The sequence below is a fragment of the Ambystoma mexicanum genome, chromosome 5q, assembly GCF_040938575.1.
Source record: "Ambystoma mexicanum isolate Mex_15411 chromosome 5q, UKY_AmexF1_1, whole genome shotgun sequence".
In the NCBI taxonomy this organism is placed as follows: domain Eukaryota; kingdom Metazoa; phylum Chordata; class Amphibia; order Caudata; family Ambystomatidae; genus Ambystoma; species Ambystoma mexicanum.
Window position 1 is genome coordinate 237,584,009 of NC_090933.1, and position 23,885 is coordinate 237,607,893.

A 23,885-nucleotide genomic window follows, 5' to 3' on the forward strand; every position below is an offset into this window, starting at 1 on the left:
CTAGCTACACTCCTGCTGCCTGGTTCCATCATCAAGTTTACAGCCATTCCTGAGCAGCCCCAGTAAAGCCCCTCGGTCTGTGGCCCTCCTTTACCTTGGTTGTCACACCACAAGGGGAGAAACCAGAAATCTGGACGCAGTAATTCTTCTATACCTGGGACGTGTCAGTGACCATCGTCATAGGAGCTGGCCCATTTTGCCTAGGTTACAGAGAGGGGTCGCCCTTTTCCTCATGACAGGCAGACCCATCTACTGAAGTCCTCCCAACCTCATCTCTGATCATGACCCTTGCCTTATTTGGATATGTTCTGGGGTGCAACTCTGGGCGGGATGTCGAAGACCCCGAAAAAGTCTAATAGCAGCAACATCAAGGTGCTCTTACACGTGCAGGACATGGACCCAAAACACTCACAGAGAGCTTAGGTGAAGGTGCATACAATCCCCCAATCAGAAGACGATGATGGCCTAGACACAAAACAAGATCTGTGGCTTCTCCCAAAATTGCTCAAATAGGACATTAGAGGTAGCGCAGATGTCCTGGCCATATCAGTCACAGAGATTGATAAGCAGATTTTGGCTGCTGAGAGGCATTTGGATGAAGTGTAAAACACCTTGGCCCTCATTACGACCCTGGCGGAGGTCCATGGTGCAATTTGCACCATGGACCATGGCGCAGAGCTGCCAACTCCGCCATGGGGGTTGGCGGACTTACCGCCCCATTCTGACCTTGGCGGGGCGGTAAGTCCCCAATCCCCATTTACCCTTCCCCATTCCCATTTTTGCCTGCCCCATAGGGTATAATGGGAGTGGGGAAGGCGTTAATTACGCCACCGTAGAATACGGTGGCGTAATTAACGAGGGGACCCGTAGCGCCATGGATTTTTCCACCCGGAAAATCCGGCCGTAAAAATCGCCATGGCGCTACGGAAAGTCCTAATCTGGCGGAGAGGTACGCCATGCATTACGCTGGCGTAAACCCCTCTCCGCCAGGGTCGTAATGAGGGCCCTTATGTGATCAAACCAACGACCAGGCAGAGACAGCAAGGCAGGTTGATGCCTTGGAGGAACAGATGGAACCCTGATTGAGAAACAGGAGGACGCAGAGAATCAATTGCGCAGAAATAATGTACGTCTGATTGGTATACCAGCACAAATCCAAGAGCAGAGTTTGGAGTCTTATGTTCAGTCTCTCTTTTGCCAGATCCTGAAAATACCAACAGATACTTAGCTGATCCTTAACAGGACCCATCCGTTATATAATGGGTCCAAGCAGAAGAGAGGCCTCATCTTGGATGTTCTGACAAGGGTCCACTTTTTTCAAGTGAAAGAAGAAATAATGAAGTTGGCACGGATAACCTTTGATGAGACAGAGATCCAAGAGACGAAGGCTGAATGCTGTTACGGTATGGCTCTAAGACCGCATTTGAGAACCACCAATATAGTATATCCTCAGAGGCTGAAGGAACTGATGAGGACAAATCACCAGGCCAGGAGCCCATTGATGGAAGCGGGAGACGGTCTAGGAAGGGACCATCAACAGAAAAGGAAAACTCATTCGAAGGGTCAGAGGAAACAATAAATTGAACCCCCAACAGAGGTGTCCACCCAAGCCTGTTCTAACACAGATCTTTGGATTCACACAGTGCATGGGGTTATTCCTGTCGACGTTTGCTTGAGAATTTATCTGAGGGGGTCTATGGATATTATCTGTTGGCTATGGTCGCTTTTGGGGTGGATGCGGGCTAAGGGACGGGAAAGATTACTTGCCCTAATGCTGGTGATGGAGATATCCAATGTTTTCCGACTGAGGTTGGAGGGTTTACTCAGGTCGCATCCTCCCTATGCTAACTCTCAAATTTCTGTTACCTTTTGGGATTTGTTTTTAGCTATTATTAGTTTGCCCTAATTCCCGCATGCTTTTCACTTCCCTATGCCAATATATGGTGCATTGTCCTGGAGTTGGAGTCATTTAGATGGAGGGGGTGCAAAAGCTCTATTTGGTCTCTTATGATGGGGGATGATATTAGCGGGCTCAAACTGGTGACTCTAAATGTCAGGGTCCTTAGTTCGCCAATCAGACCTAAATCTGTACTCACAAGGCTCCAAACCATGAGAGCCTCTATCGTGTTTCTTCAAAAAATATACTTACTCTTGGAAGATGTGAAGAGCCTTATTAATAAACAATTTAACATCCAATATCATGCACCGAGCGGTACCAAACAAAAGGGGGTTGCCATTCTTCTCGCAAGACAACACCCCTTTAAGAAGTTAGTGATTGCACTAAATGACAACCAGGACATGTTCTTCACAGACATAATTCCCAAAATGGGTCACTTTTGCAAAGGGGAAATTTGAATGGGTAAGAATTTTAATTGTGTTTTTTCCCCTCTATCAGGAAAAACTCTTTCCACATCCCGGGTGAACAGAAGGAATTTTCAAGTGATAGCCAAGAAGCTCAGGGACTTCTGCTTGAATGAAACATGGAGGTCCTTCCATCAAGAAGAGAGGGATTACACTATTATCCAGTGGTTCACGGGGGATTCTCAAGGATAGACATATTGTTGGTGTCCTTTACGCTAATATCCAACTATCCAAAATACTATTTATAGAGATTGGACAGAGAGTCCTCTCAGATCATGCCGCTGTATCCTTGGACTTAGATTTCTCTATACCTGCTCCTCCTGTGTCGCTGTGCGCCCGCCACATTGATGGTGCTCTGGGAGCCATTACCCCCTTATCTAGAGGAATGCCAGACATAACTGTTGGAAGCTACACATCGTGATAAGCACCTCACATTTTTTCCTTTCTCCCTTTTTTTTGTGGCCTCGGCCCCCCCTTCCAGGAACGTGAAAACACAGTTAGAACACATTAAAGACGGAAGACAGCAACCTGATTGCAATGATTCTCTGCATGTTCCTTCACATACTGAGTAAACAGATTACTTCAATGTGTTTGATCCATTGTTTAGCCTACCGTTTTGAGGCAGATATGTTCTTGCGCAACAGTACTCATAGCACTTCTTGACATTTTGTTGTCCCCCCACAACTCCATTCAAAGTCTCCTAAAGCGGACACCCAAGACTAACACAGATGGCTCGTCCTACTCAGAAATGGCCTCTACCAATATGAAAGCATGTATCTATATGAAGAAATAACTTCTATTTGATCAACACTCACACAAGGGATCTTCTATCAAGTCAGTAGTGCCCCACAGGCATTGCATTTGTAATGTATGGTTGTCAAATTATTCCCCCTTTCCTTAGTCTTTCTTACTTGCCTACAGCCAGACAACCCCTATTAATCACTTCCGTACTCTCTGTATTTTAGAGACACACTCCCAGGCCTAGAAGAAGGCAGCCTCCATTACTCGCTGAAACGTTTATGGACCAAGAGCGCATTGTCCCTCAGAAGTCCATACAACACCAAAGGGAACTATTTTCTGACGCCAAAAGACCTAGGACTGGTCTTCTTTCACTTTGACCATGGACTGTCATATTTTAACTTAAAGCATGACCATTCATTGGCCCACCGCTTGAGACTGCAATATAATCACAGTTAGATACACATGAATCTTGTCCTAACTCTGTCGATTATACACACGTTTCAGGAGTTGTTAACACTACATTTTATTTTCATTTTATGGTTGACTGCATTGAAGTGTTTAATCAATACCTATGCATTTTAAGGATTTTATATCTTTATGTTTGTTTCACATCTAATTCACCATTACAGTTTGTCTGTGATTTATTGTATATTTACTTGTAAAACTAATGTTTGCAATACATGAAGAATTAAAAAAAATGGCATAAAATAAAAAATAGCGGCTACAGATTGAACCGCAGACAGAAAAAAAGCATGTAGAATGTAGGATATGTCCTTTATTTTGGAGGGAATACCAACACCTTTGGATTCCCTTTGTGTTAACCTAGTTTCTCCAGGGCTTTTTTAAGGGTTGTTTGCAGGCTGCTTTACTCTGGCCATGACTTATTGAACTCAATACATACTGGACTAAGAGTATGTTTAAAATGGATTACTGGAAAGACCACACCCCATTCTTTCCTAACCTCTTGTGCTTAAACCATGGTGCCGTAATAACTTTCTATTGCAGGACAATATGATCAAACTACACATCAAGGAAACCATAGAAAAGTACTTTGGGGAGAATACTACTGGAGAAGTGGGTGAGGCAACAGTTTGGTATGCAGCAAAGGCAGTACTAAGAGGTAAGATAATAGGCAAGACAGTAGCACTCCTTAGGGAGTGGGAGACCCAGAGAGAAACCCTAGCTACTGTGGTAGCACAATGAGAATTGGAACACAAACAGACAATCAATTAGAAATATGAAACTCTCAAATGAGCTAGAATCGAATTAGAAACCCTCATCACAGTTTCCAAAATGGCCACCAGTGAGTGAGGACATAGTTCTCTGCTCCGCTGTGGGCCACGCAAGCAAGCCGCACCTTTCTGATGTCAGAGACGGGCTGGGTGACAGAAATAGCCACAGAACTTAGTACTGTGTCAGTGTCCCCCCACCCCCTCCCAATGGTGTAAAATGAAGGATCTCATTGTGCCACACAGACAGGGCGTCGGCGGCATGTGGAACCGTCAAAGGTGATGCAAATTGTTGCTGCGGCACAGCGATCAGAGGTATGGCATTGAAAAGGGAGATGGACCCAAAGTTGGATGCGGTGCTGGAGCAAGGAGCAGTGATCCAGGCGGCACAGGAGTGATTGAGGGAACGATGCCCCCAGTAAGGCATGCAGCCTCGCGAGGGATGCATAAAGTCAGCTGCCAGGATTGATATAGACTGTGGCCACTCCCCGCTGGGCCTGTCAATAGAATAACAGCAGGAGGATGGAGTGAGAAGGAAAGAATGGCTGGAAGCGCGCACTGTGGGGTGAAAAATGTACCTTTCCTGGCTTGTTATGGTAACAGGAAGATGAGGGCCCCGGTCGAACTATAAAGAGCTGCAAAAGTATGGTGGAACCACACGGGATGTGACTTGGGGGTGCCCCTCTTGGAAGCTAACTGGCAGGGGTGAGAGTGGTGCAAAGGAGAAGAGTCAACGGGCGACAAAGAGCACGGGGGGACTGGCACGCCTACAATATGGGCTCTATATAAGCATAGGAAGCCGGGAAGCGGGGGTGAAGCCCATTTGTTGGACAGGCGGCTGCCCCCTGACACGAGAGGGTGAGGAATACATATAATATATAGGTGGGGGGTGCCATCCAGATACCAAAACCTAAAGGAAAGGGCTCTCTGGCTAGAAGTCAACCTTGAATTGCACAGGAAGGGCAACCGGAGCCCTGCTTGCAGCAGCGTGTTGAGGGTACAAAAGGGGCTAAAAAAGGAGGTTTAGGAGGAGAAAGGGGACATCCAGGAGAGAGGGGCGATGCCTCTCAGTAAGGCACACCTTAAGGAATGCCTCAACGACATAGAAGGGAGACTACCAAATACCTTCCAGGAACAGTTTACTTTGCTGCAGGATGAACTGAGGAACTCCCTGACTGAAGACAATGCGGACGTGAAAGTGCTGCGGGAGAGGGTGGATGTCACTCAACAGGGCCTTGCTAAAATATCAGATGAGGTACGGTAGTATAGTGAGCTTTTGGATCAGCTGGCCAGGGTCACACACAACTTGGAACTGCAGATGGAAGACCTGGAGAACTGCTCGCGGAGGTCTAACATTAGCGTGAAGGGCTTAAGTGAGTCAATACTGGATACTGATTTAAAGAGTACGATCCAATAGTGCTTTTGGAACTTATTGACAGACATATAGCTGGAAGACATTGGAATTGACTGAATGCATAGAGTGGGGCCAAGGAGAAGGGAGCCGGGAGCTAGACCAAGAGATGTACTGGTTGCCCTAACTTTGTATGGTTTAAAAGAGAACATTTTGCATGCCGCAAGAATCGATGGGAATATCACAGTGAATGAGGCACAAGTGCAGCTGTTCCAGGACTTGCCTCTAGTGACACTGCAAAAGCGAAGAGACATGGGCCAAGTGACACAGGCTCTAATTGCAAAACAGATTCCATATAAGTGGACATTTCTGTTTGGCTTACTTTTCAACTTGGAGGGAGTAAAGCACCAAATTACAACATGTGCGGAGGGGCTGGTACTACTCAATATGGAGGAAGAAGTAGGGCATGGAGAGAGACAAACAAGGCCCTCCTCCCAACGTGGCATGCGACAATGGGACTGGTCTACAGTGCAGGTGAGCAGGGGATACAGAGAGGTAAAACTTAAAGGTCAGCTGGGGAGAGGACAAGGGGAGGAGCGGATGGGGGTACGGATGGTGTCTTATAGTATTAAACACTGAAGTCAAGTAAAGGAGGAAGTGGGTGATGGTGTGGGGTTGGATGCTGGTCTGGTCGGCTGGAGCAGAGGGCTCATGGGTAATGTTTTGAAATCAGGGGGAGGTGTTAGGATACTTCCCAGTGTGGGTGACCTCAGGTATTTTCTTAGGCCAAAGCTTTGGGGATGGTCCCCAAGGGCATCAGAGGATCTTCGGCCTGGTCTTGAGATGGTTTGTTGGGGTGGGGGGGTTTGGGTAGGGAGGAAGTTGGGGGTTTACGGGGAGGGGGATCAGTGGTTGTGTAGAAATGGTCATTGCTCGAGGTTGGGGATCCATATAAGCATGACATAAGCAGTACAAGTATAAACAGGCGTTCAAGGTTGTGTCATATAATGTGAGGGAGTTAAGTTCCCCTGTAAAGTGTAAAAAGGTAGAAGCCCTAATGAGAAAGGAATGTGCAGATTTTATCATGCTACAAAGAGGGCAGACAAATCCGCATTGAAATGGTAGCATTTTTCCTGAATTTCTCAGTCCAATGGGATGGGGAAGACTTCTTGGGTTTTGATAGGGCTCCAAGATGTGCTTAGGGCTACAACTGTGCCGTCCTCAGCGGATATTGAGGGGAGGTATCCATTTGTACTAGTGCAGATGGAATATTGACAGATTACCTTGGTAACAGTATATACACCTAACAGAGGGTAGGTTGGGTTCTTGCGGGAAGTGGCAGCTAAACTGGAGGGCTTTGCAGTATGTGAAATTATATTTATGGGCGACTTTAACTTGGCGTGGGATCCTATTATAGATAGAAGCGTGGGTGCGGGGAAGGGATCAGTACTCTCTACACAGGCACTAAAAGAGTTTTTTGAAACTCTGACCCTACGAGATGTCTGGCAGGCTAAGAGGGGAGACGAAAGGAGTTATACGTGTTCTTCGCATATATATCAATCCCTGTCCAGAATTGATTATGTGTGGATAACAGCTAGGCTAATGGGGGAGGTACGGGAAATAGATCTTGGCTCCATTTCATTGTCTAACCATGCCCCTCTGCTAGTGGTGGTAAGGGGCATAGGGCCGCGCATGGGTCCATGGGCCTGGACATTTCCAGACAAATTATTTAATGATGAGGCGTGGCAAAGGTGATTGGGGACAAGATTGATGATTGTTTCTTGGTTAATGACAATCAGGATGTCTCGCTAGAGGGGACTTGGGATGCCTTTAAGGAAGTGATGCGGGGGAAATTATTGCATTGCAATCTCAGCGTGAAAAGCAGAGAGGGAGAATGGAAAAGGACCTGGAGGCTCAACTATGAGATGGCCAACATGCGAAGCGTAGAACTAGGGCCCTGTATAGACAGTTGAAGGAACTCCTTAGCCAACCAGAATTGCTGCGGACCCGCAGGGCAGAAACATTCCTGCTGATGACTAAGCAGAGGTACTATGTGCAAGCCAATGAAGCCGTCAGGCTGTTGGCTAGGCAGCTGAAGGGATCAGAGGCAGCTAGGACGATACTGCGGATTACGCAGCCTGATGGCTCGAGCGCTACCAAATCAGTGGCCATAACAGAGGCCTTTGCCAAATTCTACGAATCATTATACCCTTCGGAGTACCCGGGTGATAGATGGGTATTTCTCGGATACATACATATGCCAAAGATAACGTCTACGAGCAGGAAGTGCTGGATGGTGACATTCGGGAGGAGGAGGTGGAGGCAGCCATTAGGGCACTACTACGGAATAAAGCGATGGGACCTGATGGGTTCCCGGCAGCCTTTTATAAATAATACGCTAGGCAATTGATCCCAAGGTTGGTGGGGTTGTTCAATACGGTGGTGGCTAGGGGGTTGGGAGGTAACATCGACTATGACAGAGGCAAAAGTGGTGGTAGTTGGGAAACCAGGCAAAGATCTGACAAAATTCGGGTCTTATAGACCTATCGCATTGGGTATAAGGTAATAATATCCCTATATATGTGGTTGCCGTACATAATGTCGACGGGAAAAGGTTGTGGCAACATTATATAGGTGACCATATACATAGGGACAGGGGGTTTGGTGGTTGCGGGGGTGTCCCCCGCTCTCCTTGAGAGAAAAAAAGTTTTTGGTGGATGCAAGGGTGTCCCCCACATGTTCCATGTAATAATGTCAGCACAGAAAACAGCAATTTTTTGACAATTTATTTGCATGGAGATATTTTTGAGGGGACATTATAACATTGAACTTTTCATTGATGCGAAATTGTATACTGGCATTCTGGCAGCCAGATTGGCGCCTCTTCTTCCGGACTTGATCAGCACTGATCAATTGCGTTTTATTATGGGGAGACAGACTAGGGACAACACTAGGAGGGTTATCCATTTAATAGAGTAGGTCAACACAAAGCAGATTCCATTGGTGCTAGTGTTGTTAGATGCCAAAAAGGCATTTGACCGGGTGGAGCGGCCCTTTTTGTTTGCCCCTATGGAGCAGATGGGAATAGGAACTAAGTTTATACAGATGGTACAGACAAATTACCTGGCTCCTCAGATACGTCTGTCAATTAATAAGCAAATGTCCAGTAGTATGGACATAGGTCGTGGAACAAGGCAGTGATGTCCCTCGTCACCCCTTCTATATGCAATATATCTGGAGTACATTTTTGGTTAAACTTAGACAGAGGTCGGTGATACGTGGCATACATTTTGGTTGGGAGAAGCATAAGATAGTGGTTTTCGCGGATGATATGGTAATAACACTGACACATCCGGAACTGCCCATACCAGCGCTTGATGCAGAATTGACAGAAATAGAACCTCAAGGATAACATGGGGTAGTCGGAGTTGTTAGATTTGGGTCTCTGTCCAGAGCAGAGGGAAGCTGTACCTTATTATCCATTTGTGGTTACTGACAGCTGCATTAGATATTTAGGGTTATATGTGATCTTACTGATCACAAATACAGAGTAGTATATTTAATCGTGGACAAAATACAAAAAAACACTGATTTCAGTTTTTTTTATTTTATTTGGGGGTTCCTCCCAAGCCCCCTTTTTTTTACTCTTATAATGCCACCCCAACCCTATCCTGACCCATTTTGACCCATTTACCTCACTACCCTTTATTTATTTAATTAATTTTGCAGTGATTTCCGGTGTTATGTCCCCTCTGAAATATACCACTGTGTAACGTTTTAGATACATTGGATACCGATATTTAGCGGTTAATATAACTAAGGCGGTTTTTCATATATTTGATAGTAATTACTCGTGAGTGCACCAACAGGTCAAAGGGGATTTGGGGAGGTGGACCCTGCTCCGTATGTCATGGTTAGGAAGGGTGGCTCCATTAAGATGGTTACCCTTCCGAGAGTGCTTTGCAATTTCCAGACTCTCCCGATACCGGTCCCATGTTCATTTTTTGTGGCATTGAACAAAGTGGTCTTGAGATTTTTACGGCAAAATACAATGTTGAGAGTGGCACTATGTACTTTAATGGCACCTAGAAATGGTGGTGGGCTGGACCTTCCGAATTTCATAAAATATTATGAAGCTGCACAGTTTCGTGTACTCCGGGAATGGTTTATGGGAGATATCTCGAAACCCTGGGTAAGGATGTATAGGGCAGTGGCGGGATGTCGATTGGGGGGGGTTCTTTGGCTAAATCGACAGGATAGGCCCCAGAACACACAGATCAGCCAGGTCTTGGCAGTGGTTTGTGATGTATGGGGTTGATTACTAGAAAAGGGATGTCTATACACGCGGCCATCTCTGTTTACCCCACTATTTGGGAATCTGCAGTTTCAGCCAGGGGTGGTACAGGGAGCGTTTAGACAATGGTAGAAAGTGGGGTGTACAAAGTTGCGAGATATGATGCAGGGAACTGATATTTGTATGTTTGAAAAGTGTAAACAGCTTGTGGGTCTTTCTGAGAAGGATAGATTGGAATACTATCAAATGAGACATTGGATAGCCAGTTCAGAGGGAAAAGCATCAGCTCGGAGAGAGCTTATGGCATTTGAAAAATGTATTAGCACACGTTTGAGTAACAGACAAATGGTGTCAAAACTATATTCGATTTTGATGGAAAGGGAGCTGGGACCGGTTTGTGTTTATATGTGCAGGTGGGAAAAGACATTGGGGAAGGACCTCCCGAAGGAGCACTGGGAATATCTATGGGCGAATATCCCCAAACTGACAAGGTCGATCCAGGTCAGAGAAGCGTGGCGTAATGGGGCAATTATTGACAAGAGAGCATGTTCAGGCTCTGCCCCCTGCCTTCATCAGAAGAAACACAATTAAGAACACATTTGAAACTGCACTTTAAATTCTCCTGGAAATGCAGCTGGCACAAAGGATAGTTATTTTTCGCTACACAAGTAGGGAACAGATAAGGCATTAGCTTGCACAATTAGTGTGTTTCAAAATAGAATAGATTAGGTGACAGGAAGGCGTGCACACACGATAGGGACTCAATATACACGTAGGGCAGAACAAATGTAGGCATACAAGGTTGTTGCTACCCATTGGAAGGGGCAGATCATGTGACAGGCATGCACCAGGACTCGGTAGATTGCAAAATAAATGTGTCCTGCAGAGGAAAATACCGTGACAAGTAGTTGCCTTTTAAGAGAGGAATTGCTAAGCACGAGATTTGAACAAATACATTTAATTCAGGAAAATGCTGTGGTGGCCAGATGGTTGATGTCTCAAAGGAATGTCAAAACCAAAGGCTCCGTAGGGGAGGGTTACATGGCAGAACAAGATACCATTGTGTGCATCCAACTGTCAAGGTAAATCAAGTTGCAACAACACAGCAGACTATTTGAAGTCTATGGCAACCCAGGAAATTTCAGAAGTAGTTGGCTGTTTAATGTCTCAGCGATCAGCTAGGCATGACAGAGAAACGCGATGCGACTAAAAAGACAACTAATTGCTGCGATAAAATCTTAGCAGGGTGTAAGTAGCATGACTCACAAAATAGTTATTCATAAATGTGTCAAGAACAGGATGGCGCGATTACTATTCCAAGAACAGATCCTTGAGACTCAGCAACATCATGGCAGAGATAACATGGGCTGTTGGCCATACGCTTGTCTTCTCCTCCCATTGTAGATAGAAACACAGGGACCTGGCTTTTCCCTGACCGTACCAGGTAATCCAAAACATATATAAACACAATTGGTCAGTGTGATCCCAAACAGAACCCCAGAAAAGAACACACTGACAGAAGCCTTTTTCAAACCACAAGGATCATTCTTGTGTATTTTTTTCCAAAATATATAGGGCCTCATTACACGGAAGGCGGTGAGCCACGGCGCTATTAGCGCCATGGCTCATGCCGGTAAAATACCGGCACCGCCTTGGCGGAAAGGGGATTTACCGCCCCATTCCAAGGTTGGTGGGGCGGTAAATCCCCCTTCTGCCATTGCCCTTCCCCATTCCCATTTCTGCCCCATAGGGCTCTATGGGAATGGGGAAGGCGCTAATTACGGCACCGCAATTTTGCGGTGCCGTAATTAGCTCCGAGGTCCCTTAGCGGGTTGGTTTTTAACGCCTGCAAAAAGCAGGCGTTAAAGCACCAACCCGCTAAGGGACCTCGTAGTAAGGCGGTAATGAGGCCCATAGTGTAACATATCATGAGAACATATATTGAATCGTACACATTCATAACAAAGAACATATAGTTATCACAATTGATACATTTTACCAACATCTAGTGGCACATTGCACATCCTTGTGTTCTAACAAGGTTACAGTGAGACAATAAAGATTGAAACGTCAGATGCATTTGCCACCTTGGTGTACTACAATAAACAAAACAAAATCGACACAATAGTGTTTTGGCCTATTGCAATTTTGAATAGCTTCAATATGACAGCCTTCATCAGGACGTGAATTGTGATCTAAATTCCTCACAGCTTGTGATATGTATCTACAAATGAATGTTAAGAATGAAAATAATGTTTTAGGGATGTATGGACGGACATGTAGCTGAGAGTTCCATCTTAAAAGAGATTGGAAAAGAGGCAGTGGTACAACCTCTAACCAGAGGTTGACCGGGTGGTACAGTGCCAAGACTGAACAGAGCCTGGTGAAAGACCTTTGGCGAGGCAGCGGTACTCCTTCAGGCTGGAGGTGGGCCAAGCGGTAATGAGCTTGACACCAAATCACTAGCGAGGCAGCGGCGTGACCTCAAAGCCGGGGTGAACCATTCGGTCTTCTTAGCATGCTGAGACTGCAGGGAGCCTTGAGACACGGAACCGCTGCAGAAGTAAAGATGAACAGAGAGCTTGAGAGAAGTCGGGCCGCCTCACTTACCAACGCCAGACAGATAGAACGCCATACATGGAGGTCCCCAGAGGTAACGGCGAGTACAGGTTAAGCAATCAGGAAGGCAGTGTGAGAGGTGGGGTCAGGCCCTATCAAACCCGAAGGCAGACATAACACCTCGGCTGTAACCAAAAGATAGTTGTTTGATAACAAAATAACTTCAGGAAGAGAGAGACTTTCACCTCAATGGCAGCCATAAATACACTGAACTATATAAAATCATGAACTGTCCATTACAGATAGTTTAATAACAAAATAACTTTGGGAGGCAGAGACCTTCCCCTCTGTATCGGGCAAATGTCCACTGAACGGTGTAAAACCATGAACTGTCTATTGAAAGGAGGAATAACGTTCAAAGTTCCCTTAGAGGAAATCAGAGAGGAAAGAGAGAACTATAACAGTTTGTAATCGAAAGAGACTTTGTATGTAATCTACCAAAGGTAGGAGCAGGGAGTCATCCTCCTAGTGGAAAATCCCTTTTATTTTGTTTGACTTTTCCTTTGGCTCAACTTGGAGGAGGGAGTCATCCTCCTAGGTAAGAACCTTCCACCCCACGAGTGAATCGTGAACTCTTGAGCCCAACCTGTTTTTGGATTCTTTATTCCCACAAAACTTGCTAGGAGGAGGGAGTCTTGCTCCTTGGGGAGTCCTGTTCTTTTTTTGTTAGAATGTAACACTCAGTGCTAGGGTTAAAATAGGAGTTATGGACAGAGGACTTGAATATTTATCCGAACATTCTGACGACATGCACTCAAGTTTTTGTTTCCTTTTAGGGACAACTCTTTTAGAAAAAGGGAAGGATAGGCATTTTCTTTTTGCGAATAAAACTCTGATACACCTCATCCTATCTCTCCTACTCCCTCTTCTGGCACTTTGTGTAGAGGACCTTGCATCTTAATATGGTATGCTTGAAAGAAGTCTGTATTTCCAGACATCGAGTACAACATAGCTGATTCTATGAAACCTACCTGTGATCCCGATAAGTATCTTCTGTGGATCCGGCGACCCCAGGGGTTCTCCAGAAATTCCTGAAACAGACAAGAAATAAAGGTTAGTCAGCGCACCCTTTTTTGAGAAATCTGTTGAGAGAAAAAAAGTAAACTGACAAAATTCCTTCGGCAGAGCTTTAGAACTATGAATTTGTGACCAGAAACCTACTAGATACTTCGAAGTTTGTGGAGAAATATAAGGAGCATTCTTATATCAGCAATGGTTTTGAGTGGTATTGAGATCACTGCAAGTCTGTCAGAGGACTTCAAGTTAAACCGAATGGATTAAGAAGTGTCTTGACAGATTATCAAATCTATTCATTGATTTTGCCTGAGCAACAAGTACCCCACAAGCTTTTCGCTGGCCAGATTACCTGTGGTGCTTGCTGTTCTAAAATGGCAAATTAGATCCATTAGACAAATAAAATCATTAATTAAGACAGGAGACACTGCTGTGCGAGGCAATTCGGCCTCATGGGTGATGCCTTTGGTTGTGGGCAATGATTGTACAGTTTGCTGATTGTACATTTTGCTGATTTAATTAATAAAATATGTGGCCTGCATCAGTGACAAACGTCTGCGTTTGAAACAGTCAAACTGACCATTTGACACCAGTCATCGCCTTCAGTAAATTGGCTGTGGAAGCAAATTTCCCAGAAGAAAAGATGATTTTACATGAGCAGTCACATGATTTAAAAGACGTGAATCACCTGCTCCTTGGATTAAACAAATTGATATATTGGCACAAATTGATCACCACTTTAGGTAGCAGAAGGTTGCTAAACACAAACCTTATATGAAATTAATGTATGTAATAAGCAATCCAGAAAATGCAACAACACACAATCAAGAATTGCCATAGGGAGTTTCAGGTAGCTGATTGAAAATCAGAATGGGATTACCTAAACAGAAAAAAAAGATTTTCAGTGGACATGAAAAATGGGTACTAAAAACAGTTCAAGGCAAAAGCAATAAAATACAAAGGAACAAGAACATGCAAATAAGGAAAGGAAATGTCTTGAACACAGCAGTCATGAATGGCTTCCAGTTTGGGATTGGCAGCTTGTTACCTCGTTCAAGTCGGCAATGCTGCCCTGTGGACCTGACCACTACAGTTACATGAGCGCCAGTGATCCTGGAGTACCAGCAACCAACCGCTGAGAGACAACCCACCATGTGCTAGGGAACACAGCATGGCACAAGGAAAAGCGGGGACTAGAAGCCAGCATCATGAAGCCATCACAAAATAACAGCAGTTACTGCTGCGTAGTGGTCTCTGTCTCTGAAGAGACCAAAACAAAAGCAGATATCAGGAAAGCCTAAGGCGTGTAAATACACCAATGAAACAAAAAAACTGTTGGGAAGACTAGTCTGGTTTAGCAGTGCAGAGAGACATCCCCTCTCGACAGTGGCAGGAGTTGATCAGTCCAATTAATGACTTGTATAGACCTCCTTTAATCTACCAAAAACTTTATGGGTGCCTGTAGAGCACACAACCCCCGGCATCTGACCATTGATTAGGGTTTGAGTCTTTATTTGGTGCTACTCACTCTCATATTCCTACCCTGTTTTCTTTTTCTTACTTCCCTGGATCCCCTCACAATGCTAATAACTCACACCATGCTTTAACCACCACATTCTGATCACTGACTCATGAACTGCGGCTTAGATTCTAGCACTCAGAGTCTAGCAGTGGCTTGTAAACTGTCAATTGAGTCGTTATCTTTTTTTTAAATTGGTTTTTCAAGGTTAAATCACAAAACAGTTGCCCCCAACACTGTACAGCCCAATCCATCCCCCCAACCCTCACCTGAATGCCACAAAAGTATAATTTGACAATACTCGGATGAACCAAAATGCAATGTGAAAATAAAGACATCCTACCACGATGGTTTTTGTACAACATAGCAAGAAATTCCCAACAAACACAGTCTTTGAGGGCAATATCGAACATTAAGGTCTTTATATACAAATTTGAGGGCAACCTTCCAGTCTTCAGCAAAAATGGCAAGATCCCCTGTAGAGAATATGTCATCCATTCTAGTGATAAAATGTTCCATACTTTAGCAAACCATTCCGATATTTGGGGTGGTTCTTTATGTTACCAGTTCTGGGCAATTAGGAGCAATGTTGCCAACTGCAATATCACAAATGCCTTCTGGACAGGTTTTGGTCAGAGTCTGAAATCATCATCAATCAAAAGTAACAAAGAGGTGCGTAGAGAAAGAGGAGTACCGATAGAAAAGATTTCAGAAATACACAAGTTTACTTCACCCCAATAATGGGCTAGACCCGGGCAGCTCAGTCACCCATGTTCCCAATCCCCTATATGATCACATTCCTGCTAGCATTTATCAGATATAGTAGGTTTCATAAACGAAAGGCGGGCTGGTGTATACTGGTGTATAGTGCCATTGCACCAAGTTTAAGCCAGAATTCTCTTATTTGAATCGATCTAGCAACTATGAGGATTGTGCGCCTAGGTTTCTCCCATTTCTGGTCAGTGATCTCTCTGCCTAATGGAACTTGCCAACGTGTTTTATAACTTATTTTCGTTTTAGGTGATCCTACTCCCAATATCCTGCATAGATTAGAGATCAAGGCCTTGTTACCTGGATTGGATGTCAAATATTGTTCAAATGGTGTCAATACCCTAATGGCTGCTACCTTCATCGGGGAGCTAAAATCCAATGTCGCACCAGAAAATATTGCAACCTGTATTTTTCCTGAAGTCCCAGTTCCTGTTTGCATTGTGTAAATCATTTTACCCTATCTCCGGAAAACCTATCTCGCAATTTCACACATCCAGCATTTCTCCATTCCCTCAATGTATTTGCTTCCAGGCCGGGGGTCAAATGAGTGTTGGCAAATAGATGTGTAAGAGGTGAGGGGTTAGTAGTTATTGCATGTTTTTTTACTGCCACATCCCATACGTTTTCTACAGTGTGCATAATTTATCTCAAATCTATGTTTGTTGGGTGATCAGATCTTGGCAACCATAAATCTTCCGTTACTCGGGGGCCTCCCAGTGATTATTCCATTTGTGCCCAGTGCTTCTCTACTGAATTCGAGGACCATTCATTAGAACTCTGATTTGTGCCATGTGAAATTATGTCAAAAAATGTGGAAGACCCATCCCTCCCCTGTCAGGTGGTAACATCAAGGTAGTTAGAGCTATCCGTGGGGTCAAATTTTGCCACACAATGGCTGGGACAGCCTTATGTATTTTACGAAAAAAGGATAAAGGAACATCAATGGGTAGCGCTTGAAAATAGGTAGAGTGCTCTGGGAAGAGTTAACATCTTTACCGAGCTGATGCGGCCCAACCATGATATTGTGAGTGGGACCCACTTTTTAAATTGCAATTCATTTTCCTTTAAGTGGGAGGGGGGGTAATTGGCTGTGTATAACCCTTTAAGGGATGGGGTGATCTTTATCCCCAAGAGGGTCATTTGCTCCTGTGCCCATCCGAGCCGGGTCTGTGACTGCAAGTGAGCAGTTTCTATGTATGATAAAGATAGATTTAAGATCTCTGATTTCTGCACATTTATTTTCAACTCTACAACAGCACCAAAGTCCTTGAATACTTTTGTTGATTTGCGTAATGTATTAGACAATTTGGTAGCTAAAAGCAACAAATCATCAGCATAAGCCAGTATTTTATGCTGAGTACCGCCGAACAGTATGCCTTTAATACTCTGCGTTTGTCTGATTTTGGCCAGTAACGGTTCCAGGTGTAACGCATATAACAATGGAGAAAGGGGACAACCCTGTTTTGTACCACGGTCGAGAGTGATAATGGAGAATAAATGGCCATTTATTAATATTCTCCCATAAAGGAGTTTGGTAATTTCCTCGAAACCATTTTATATAGTTTCGACCAAAACCCAGTTTTTCTAGCACCAAAAAAAGAAAGGTCCATTCCACACTGTCAAATAAATACCTTTTTAGCATCTATGGAGACCAAAACTGCAGCGATTTGATGTTGTCCACCTTCTCCAGTATATGACTGTCATGCGCCCGCTGTCCTGGAGACTGTGGGACAGATGGCGCACGAGACGCCATTGATTGTGCCAACATAAATTTTCTTGGAACGTTCTGCCACGGTCTAGTTTAGTTCCAACATGGCCGCAGCCGGGCTGCATTTAGCTTTGCAATCCTCGGCGGTTGGCGCGTTTCAACCCGAGAGTCTTTCCTCGCATTTGGGTCACAATGCTGTGTTATTACTTTTTGGCTCTGCTGAGCCCAGCCCTTGTCTTGCCTTTCCGCGTCTCTCGTGACGCTCCCTCCTCCCTGTCTCTGTCTCTGCTCGGCAGCTTTTCTTTTCCACTTGTGTTGCAGCGGCCGCTTACCTGTCAGTTCGCCTCTTCCTGGTACAGCTTCACGCTCCGCTCCTCTCTGTTCCTGTCCTCGCTTGCCCCCGGCCCGCTCTCTCTCCCTCACTCTCTCTCTTTCACCCCTTCTTTTCCCTTCTTACCGTTTACCTCACTTTATCTCCTGGTTCCCTGGGCAGTCTCGCCTGTGTATCTTCCTGTCAGCTCCTGTGCTGAGTTTACAGTCCTCCTGGACTTCCCTCCTGCCTCCTACTCCAACATACATTGGATTTCCAAGGGCGCATATTATTCTTCCACTATGCCTTTGAATAACGTTAAGGACTCTTCTCTCCATCCTGCCAGTTACGCATGGAACAATCACTATTGGTGCTTCCTGGACATTGAGTTTACAGCTACACTGCATCCTTGGAAACCTTCAAGATCCCATCAAGAACTTCATCAAGGGTTTTTTTGAGCCAATCTGGCTTTTTCCCCTGCCAGGCTACACCGGGACCTGGTCCACTGGACTACTTGTTCATTAAGTAGTCACAGTGGCGGCCTCCCATGGTAGACCATACCTACACAAGAAGAAGGACTTCCGATGGAAGAAGACTCCAACCATCAGCTCTGGCAGTTCAGGTGAGGAGTTGGGGGAACTCTTAGAAGGTGATTGTGACAGATTGAAACGCCATATAACCCCAGCAGAAAAGATGGCCACTGTGGAGCAGTTGCAAGAATTGGTGGCTGCAGTGCAGAACCTGAACCGGGAAGTACAGAATCTGAAGACTGAAAATATGGTCCTCCAACAAATGGTAGCAGCCAGAGATCAACCCCCGTTGGACCTGCCTCCTATGCCTCTTTCATCTGGGAAATACAATGGATCCCCCAAAAGACTCAAGGAGTTTTTAGAGGCATGTACTGTCCACTTTGCTTTTTGCTCCAGTACCTACACGTCCGAGCAAGCCCGAGTGGGCTTTATGATATCTAACCTGGCAGGCAATGCATTGGCCTGGGCCACCCCACTGGTGACACGCAATGATCCCGTCTTACAGGACCATGGGGCTTTCCATACTTTAATCAAACAGACCTTCGAACGCCCCGAGATAAGCTTCAGTGCTTGTGAAGAATTACTGGACATTCCTCAAGGGTCCGCAGATCTGCTCTCCTATATCACTCATTTCAAGCGTACAGCAGCAGAGGCCGGATGGCCCGATCAGGCCCAGTTCACCATATTCCGGTGAGGACTCAAGGAAGAGCTCAAGGGTGAGCTGCCCAGGTTTCCTCGGCCGTCCACATTTTCGGAGCTGCTTTCTACGGTCCTTCAAATAGATTACCGCCTGGGAGAGCGAAAGACCGAATGGAAGAAAGGCAGAATTTCCTACTCTCCTTCACATGCCTCGGCAGCCTCTTCTTCTCTGGTTGCTCTCCGTCAAGTAAAGGAAGAGCCAATGCAGATCGGAACTGCTAGAGCACCCCTCACTTCGGAAGAGCGCAAACGGCGGAGGGACGGTGGATTGTGCCTCTATTGTGGATCATCAAGTCATTTATTAAGAGACTGCCCCGAGGTTCCACCAAGACATCCGGGAAATGGGCGACCTCGGTCCTAGAGGGGACGGGATACCGAGGTTCAGTCAACAGTCACTATGTTTCAGTAGCAGTAACGACACCCGGACTGAAAGAAGACTCACGACTCATGGTAGTAAGCTTGCAGATAATCCTAAAGAAACAAGCAGTCGATACTCTTGCTCTCATTAACTGTGGTGCTGCCGGCAACTTTATAGATACAAACTGGGCCAACAAGGTTGGCATCCAGTGAGTGGAAAAGGAAGAAAAACCGAAGGTTGAGGGAGTAGATGGCACACCGCTCAGTTCTGGTACCATTACCCATACCACCGAGCCTCTTCAAGTGAACATCATGCAACACACTGAACATCATCTGCGCAGCTCATTTCCCAGTTATACTGGGAATAGCGTGGTTGAGGAAGCATAATCCCACAATAAACTAGTCTGACAACATCTTGGGTTTTCATTCCTCTTTCTGTAGACAACACTGTCTTCCAGAACCGGGATATTGTTCGGTTACCACAATACTCAACTCTTCCACAGAATCCCACACAGTACACTGCATTCCTGCGGACCTGAGTGACTTTCATGAGGTGTTCATAGATGAGGGACCCCTAGCTCTTCCCCCCCATAGGCCGAAAGACTGCTCCATCGACTTGGCGCCGGACGCTCTGGTTCCATTCAGGAGGATGTTCTCATTGTCAGTCACTGAAAAGAAGGCTATACGGGCCTACCTTGACACTCATCTTCAAAACGGTCTCATCCAACCTTCCCGATTACCAGCAGGAGCATTGTTGTTCTTTATACCCAAGATCGATTCCACCGAGCTCCGGCCCTGCATTGACTACAGAGGGCTTATCAAGGTGACCATTAGGGATAGTTAAATGATGCCTCTCATCTCTGACATACTCGAAGCAGTCCAAGGTTCCAACATCTTCCCCAAATTAGACTTGCACAGTGCTAATTATCTGCTTCGCATCAAAGAAGGTGACGAGTGGAAAATGCCTTTAGGACACTGTGTGGCCATTTTGAGTGTCAGGTGATGCCCTTTGGTCTAGTTAATGCACCAGCCATCTTTCAGCATTTTATGGAGTGTCTGTTCTCAGATATGCTCTTCCATACTGTCATAGTCTACTTGGATGACATTCTGGTCTTTTCTCACTCAATTCAAGAACATACGCAACACCTCCGTTCCGTCTTGTCCTGCTTGCATACACACTGTCTTCTCATTAAACCTGAAAAATGCCTGTTCTGTGTATCTTCAGTTCCCTACCTAGGATTTATCCTTTCCAGCGAGGGCATCAGGATGGATAACCAGAAGGTACTTGCCATTATGGACTGGCCATCTCCGTCATTGGTGAAAGGGGTTCAGAGATTTCTGGGCTTTGTGAAATTTGATTGCAAATTTATACCCCATTTCGCCGACATAGCCTTGCACATTACCAGACTGCTAAAGAAGTCCGCCAACCCTTTCAGATGGACGGCAGAGGCAGAGACGGCTTTCCATCATCTCAAAGACCAGTTCTCATCGGCCCCGATACTCCGTCAACCCGACCAAACCAAGGTTTTCATCATTGAGGTCGCAGTCTCAGCTAGAGCTATAGGAGCAGTCCTACTCCAAGAGCAAGAAGGAAGGGAACATCCTATTGGATATATATCCAAAACTCTTACTCCCAGTGAATGAAATTACTCGGTTATAGAGAGAGAACTATTAGCTATGAAAAGAGCCTGTGAGGAATGGAGACATCTGCTCCAGGGGAGCACTCATCCGTTTGTCATCAGAAAGGATCACAAGAACTTGAAGACACTACAGCGCATGGACTGTGTCAGTTTACCACAGGCAAGGTGGGCACACTTTTTTGGCCAGTACGATTTTCAGATCACGTATCTACCAGGGAGTCAAAATATTCTATCAGATGCCCTCTCTCGCCAAGACTCACCAGAAACCTCTTTTGAGAGGCCTCATGATGTTATTTTTCCCAGGAACCGGATCATTTCACAGGTCTCCACCTTCCTGGAAGACGTTAAGGAAGCTACCATTCGATCTAAGTCATATATCCCTAAAAGGTCCCTTCCCCTCGCAGAGACCAAGGAGGGACTTATCTTTACCAACCATAGACTTTTTCTTCCTGACCCAACCTTACGCCTCAAGGCCCTGTCTTGGTGTCATGACCATAAATCTGCAGGCCGTAGAGGCTTGAAAGGTACGCTGGACCTACTCTCATGTTCCTTCTTCTGGCCAGGAATGTCAGTTGACGTGAAGAAATACACAGAGGCCTGTCTAGTGTGCTCAAGAAATAAAACCAGAACACAGAAACCCATCGGTTTTCTTGAACAAGCAAAGCTCCCCACCAAACCTTAGAGTCACACTTCCACTGACTTTATTGTTGAACTCCCAGTATCTGAAGGGTGTACGTGCATCATGATGACCGTTGACTACTACACCAAGTTAGCTCACTTTTCCCATCTTTCCGGTATTCCTTCAGCGTCTTTGATGGCAGAAGTCTTCATCCGAGACATCTATCGCTTGCATGGTCTACCAGATAAGATTGTTTCAGACAGAGGAAGCCAGTTCACATCAAGGTTCTGGAAGGCATTATGTTCTAGACTTGGAGTGGAGAGGGCTCTGTCATCCAGCTTCCACCCTCAGACTAATGGGCAGACCGAGCGACTCAATGGCACACTGCAGCAATACCTGCGTTTCTACACAAACTTACAACAGGACAACTGGGTCTCCCTGTTGCCTACAGCAGAGTTCTCGTATAACAATTCCATCCATACTGGTACCTGAATCACCCCCTTCCATTGCACCTACGGCTTACATGCTCGTGGCTTACTACCTGTGGAATCAGGTCCCACCAATATCCCATCCATTGAGGCTTCATTAGCAGAGATCACTGAGGCACATTGCATCGCCAAGGACAACCTTCTGGACTCTCATCACATGAACAAGATACAGGCTGACCGCAAATGCTCCCCTGGGCCTCTCTGGGAGGTGGGCTCCAAAGTGTTGCTGTCTACCAAGAATCTCCCTCATTGGGTTCGTCCCTCCAAGCTCTCCCCCGATTCTTGGATCCTTATGGGATTATAGCCTGGATCAACCCTGTGGCATATCGCCTATGATTACCGACAAACCTCAGTCGTATTCACCCCATCTTTCATTCCTCCTTACTACGCCCTGCGGGAGTTGATGTCCATCCTCTTCCTGTTCGCAGAAAACCCCCTGTGCAGGACAACAACACGGAGGAATACGAAGTCTCCCAGATTCGGGACACCAGATATCGCAGGGCCGACTAGACACCTGGTGCCTTGGAAGGGCTACCCCAATTCCAAGGACTCTTGGGAACCCAGTACCTATGTGCACGCCCCGTCCTTCTTCGCAGGTTTCCTCGGGCCCATCTGGGAAATCCTGGGACATCCAGAGTAGAAGGGGGGCATACTGTCATGCGCCCGCTGTCCTGGAGACTGTGGGAGCGATGGCGCACGAGACGTCATTGATTGTGCCAACATATATTTTCTCGCAACGTTCTGACACGGTGTAGTTTATTTCCAACATGGCCGCAGCCGGGCTGCATTTAGCTTTGCAATCCCCGACCGTCGGCGCGTTTCAACCCGTAAGTTTTTCCTCACCTTGGGGTCACGACGCTGTGTTCTTACTTTTTGGCTCTGCTGAGCCCAGTCCTTGTCTTTCCTTTCTGTGTCCCTCGTGACGCTCCCTCCTCCCTGTGTCTGCTCAGCGGCTTTTCTTTTCTGCTTGTGTTGCAGTGGCCGCTTACCTGTCAGTTCGCCTCTTCCTGGTACGGCTACACGCTCCGCTCCACTCTGTTCCTGTCCTCGGGCGCTCACGGCCCGCTCTCTCTCCCTAACTCTCTCTCTCGCTCTTTCACCCCTTCTTTTCCCTTCTCACCGTTTACCTTACTTTCTCTCCTGGTTCCCTGGGCCGTCTCGCCTGTGTATCTTCCTGCCAGCCCCCGTGCTGTGCGTATAGTGCTCCTGGACTTCCCTGCTGCCTCCTACTTCAGCCTACATTGGATTTCCAAGGGTGCATATTATTCTTCCAGTACGCCTTTGAATAACGGTAAGGACTCTTCTCTCCATCCTGCCAGTTACGCATGGAACAATCACTATTGGTGCTTCCTGGACATTGAGTTTACGGCTACACTGCATCCTTGGAAACCTTCAAGATCCCATCAAGAACTTCAAGGGTTTTCTTTGTGCCAATCCCGCTTTTTCCCTTGCTAGGCTACCCTGGGAACTGGCCTATTGGACTACTTGTTCATTAAGAAGTCACAGTCGCGGCCTCCCGTGGTAGACCATACCTACACAAGAATAAGGACTTCCGACGGAAGAATACTCCGACCATCAGCTCTGGCAGTTCAGGTGAGGAGTTGGGGGAACTCTTAGAAGGTGATCGTGACAATG

At 46.0% G+C, this 23,885-nt stretch overlaps 1 protein-coding gene across 1 annotated transcript in view; it reads right to left on the reverse strand.

Moving 5' to 3' along the window:
* Positions 1 to 23,885, reverse strand: part of LOC138497346 (uncharacterized) — a 441,719-nt gene that overhangs the window by 226,512 nt on the left and 191,322 nt on the right. The window contains exon 4 of the mRNA XM_069620747.1: positions 13,567 to 13,626. Within this exon, the coding sequence (XP_069476848.1) occupies positions 13,567 to 13,626 (60 nt within the window). The remainder of the gene's footprint in view (positions 1 to 13,566; positions 13,627 to 23,885) is intronic.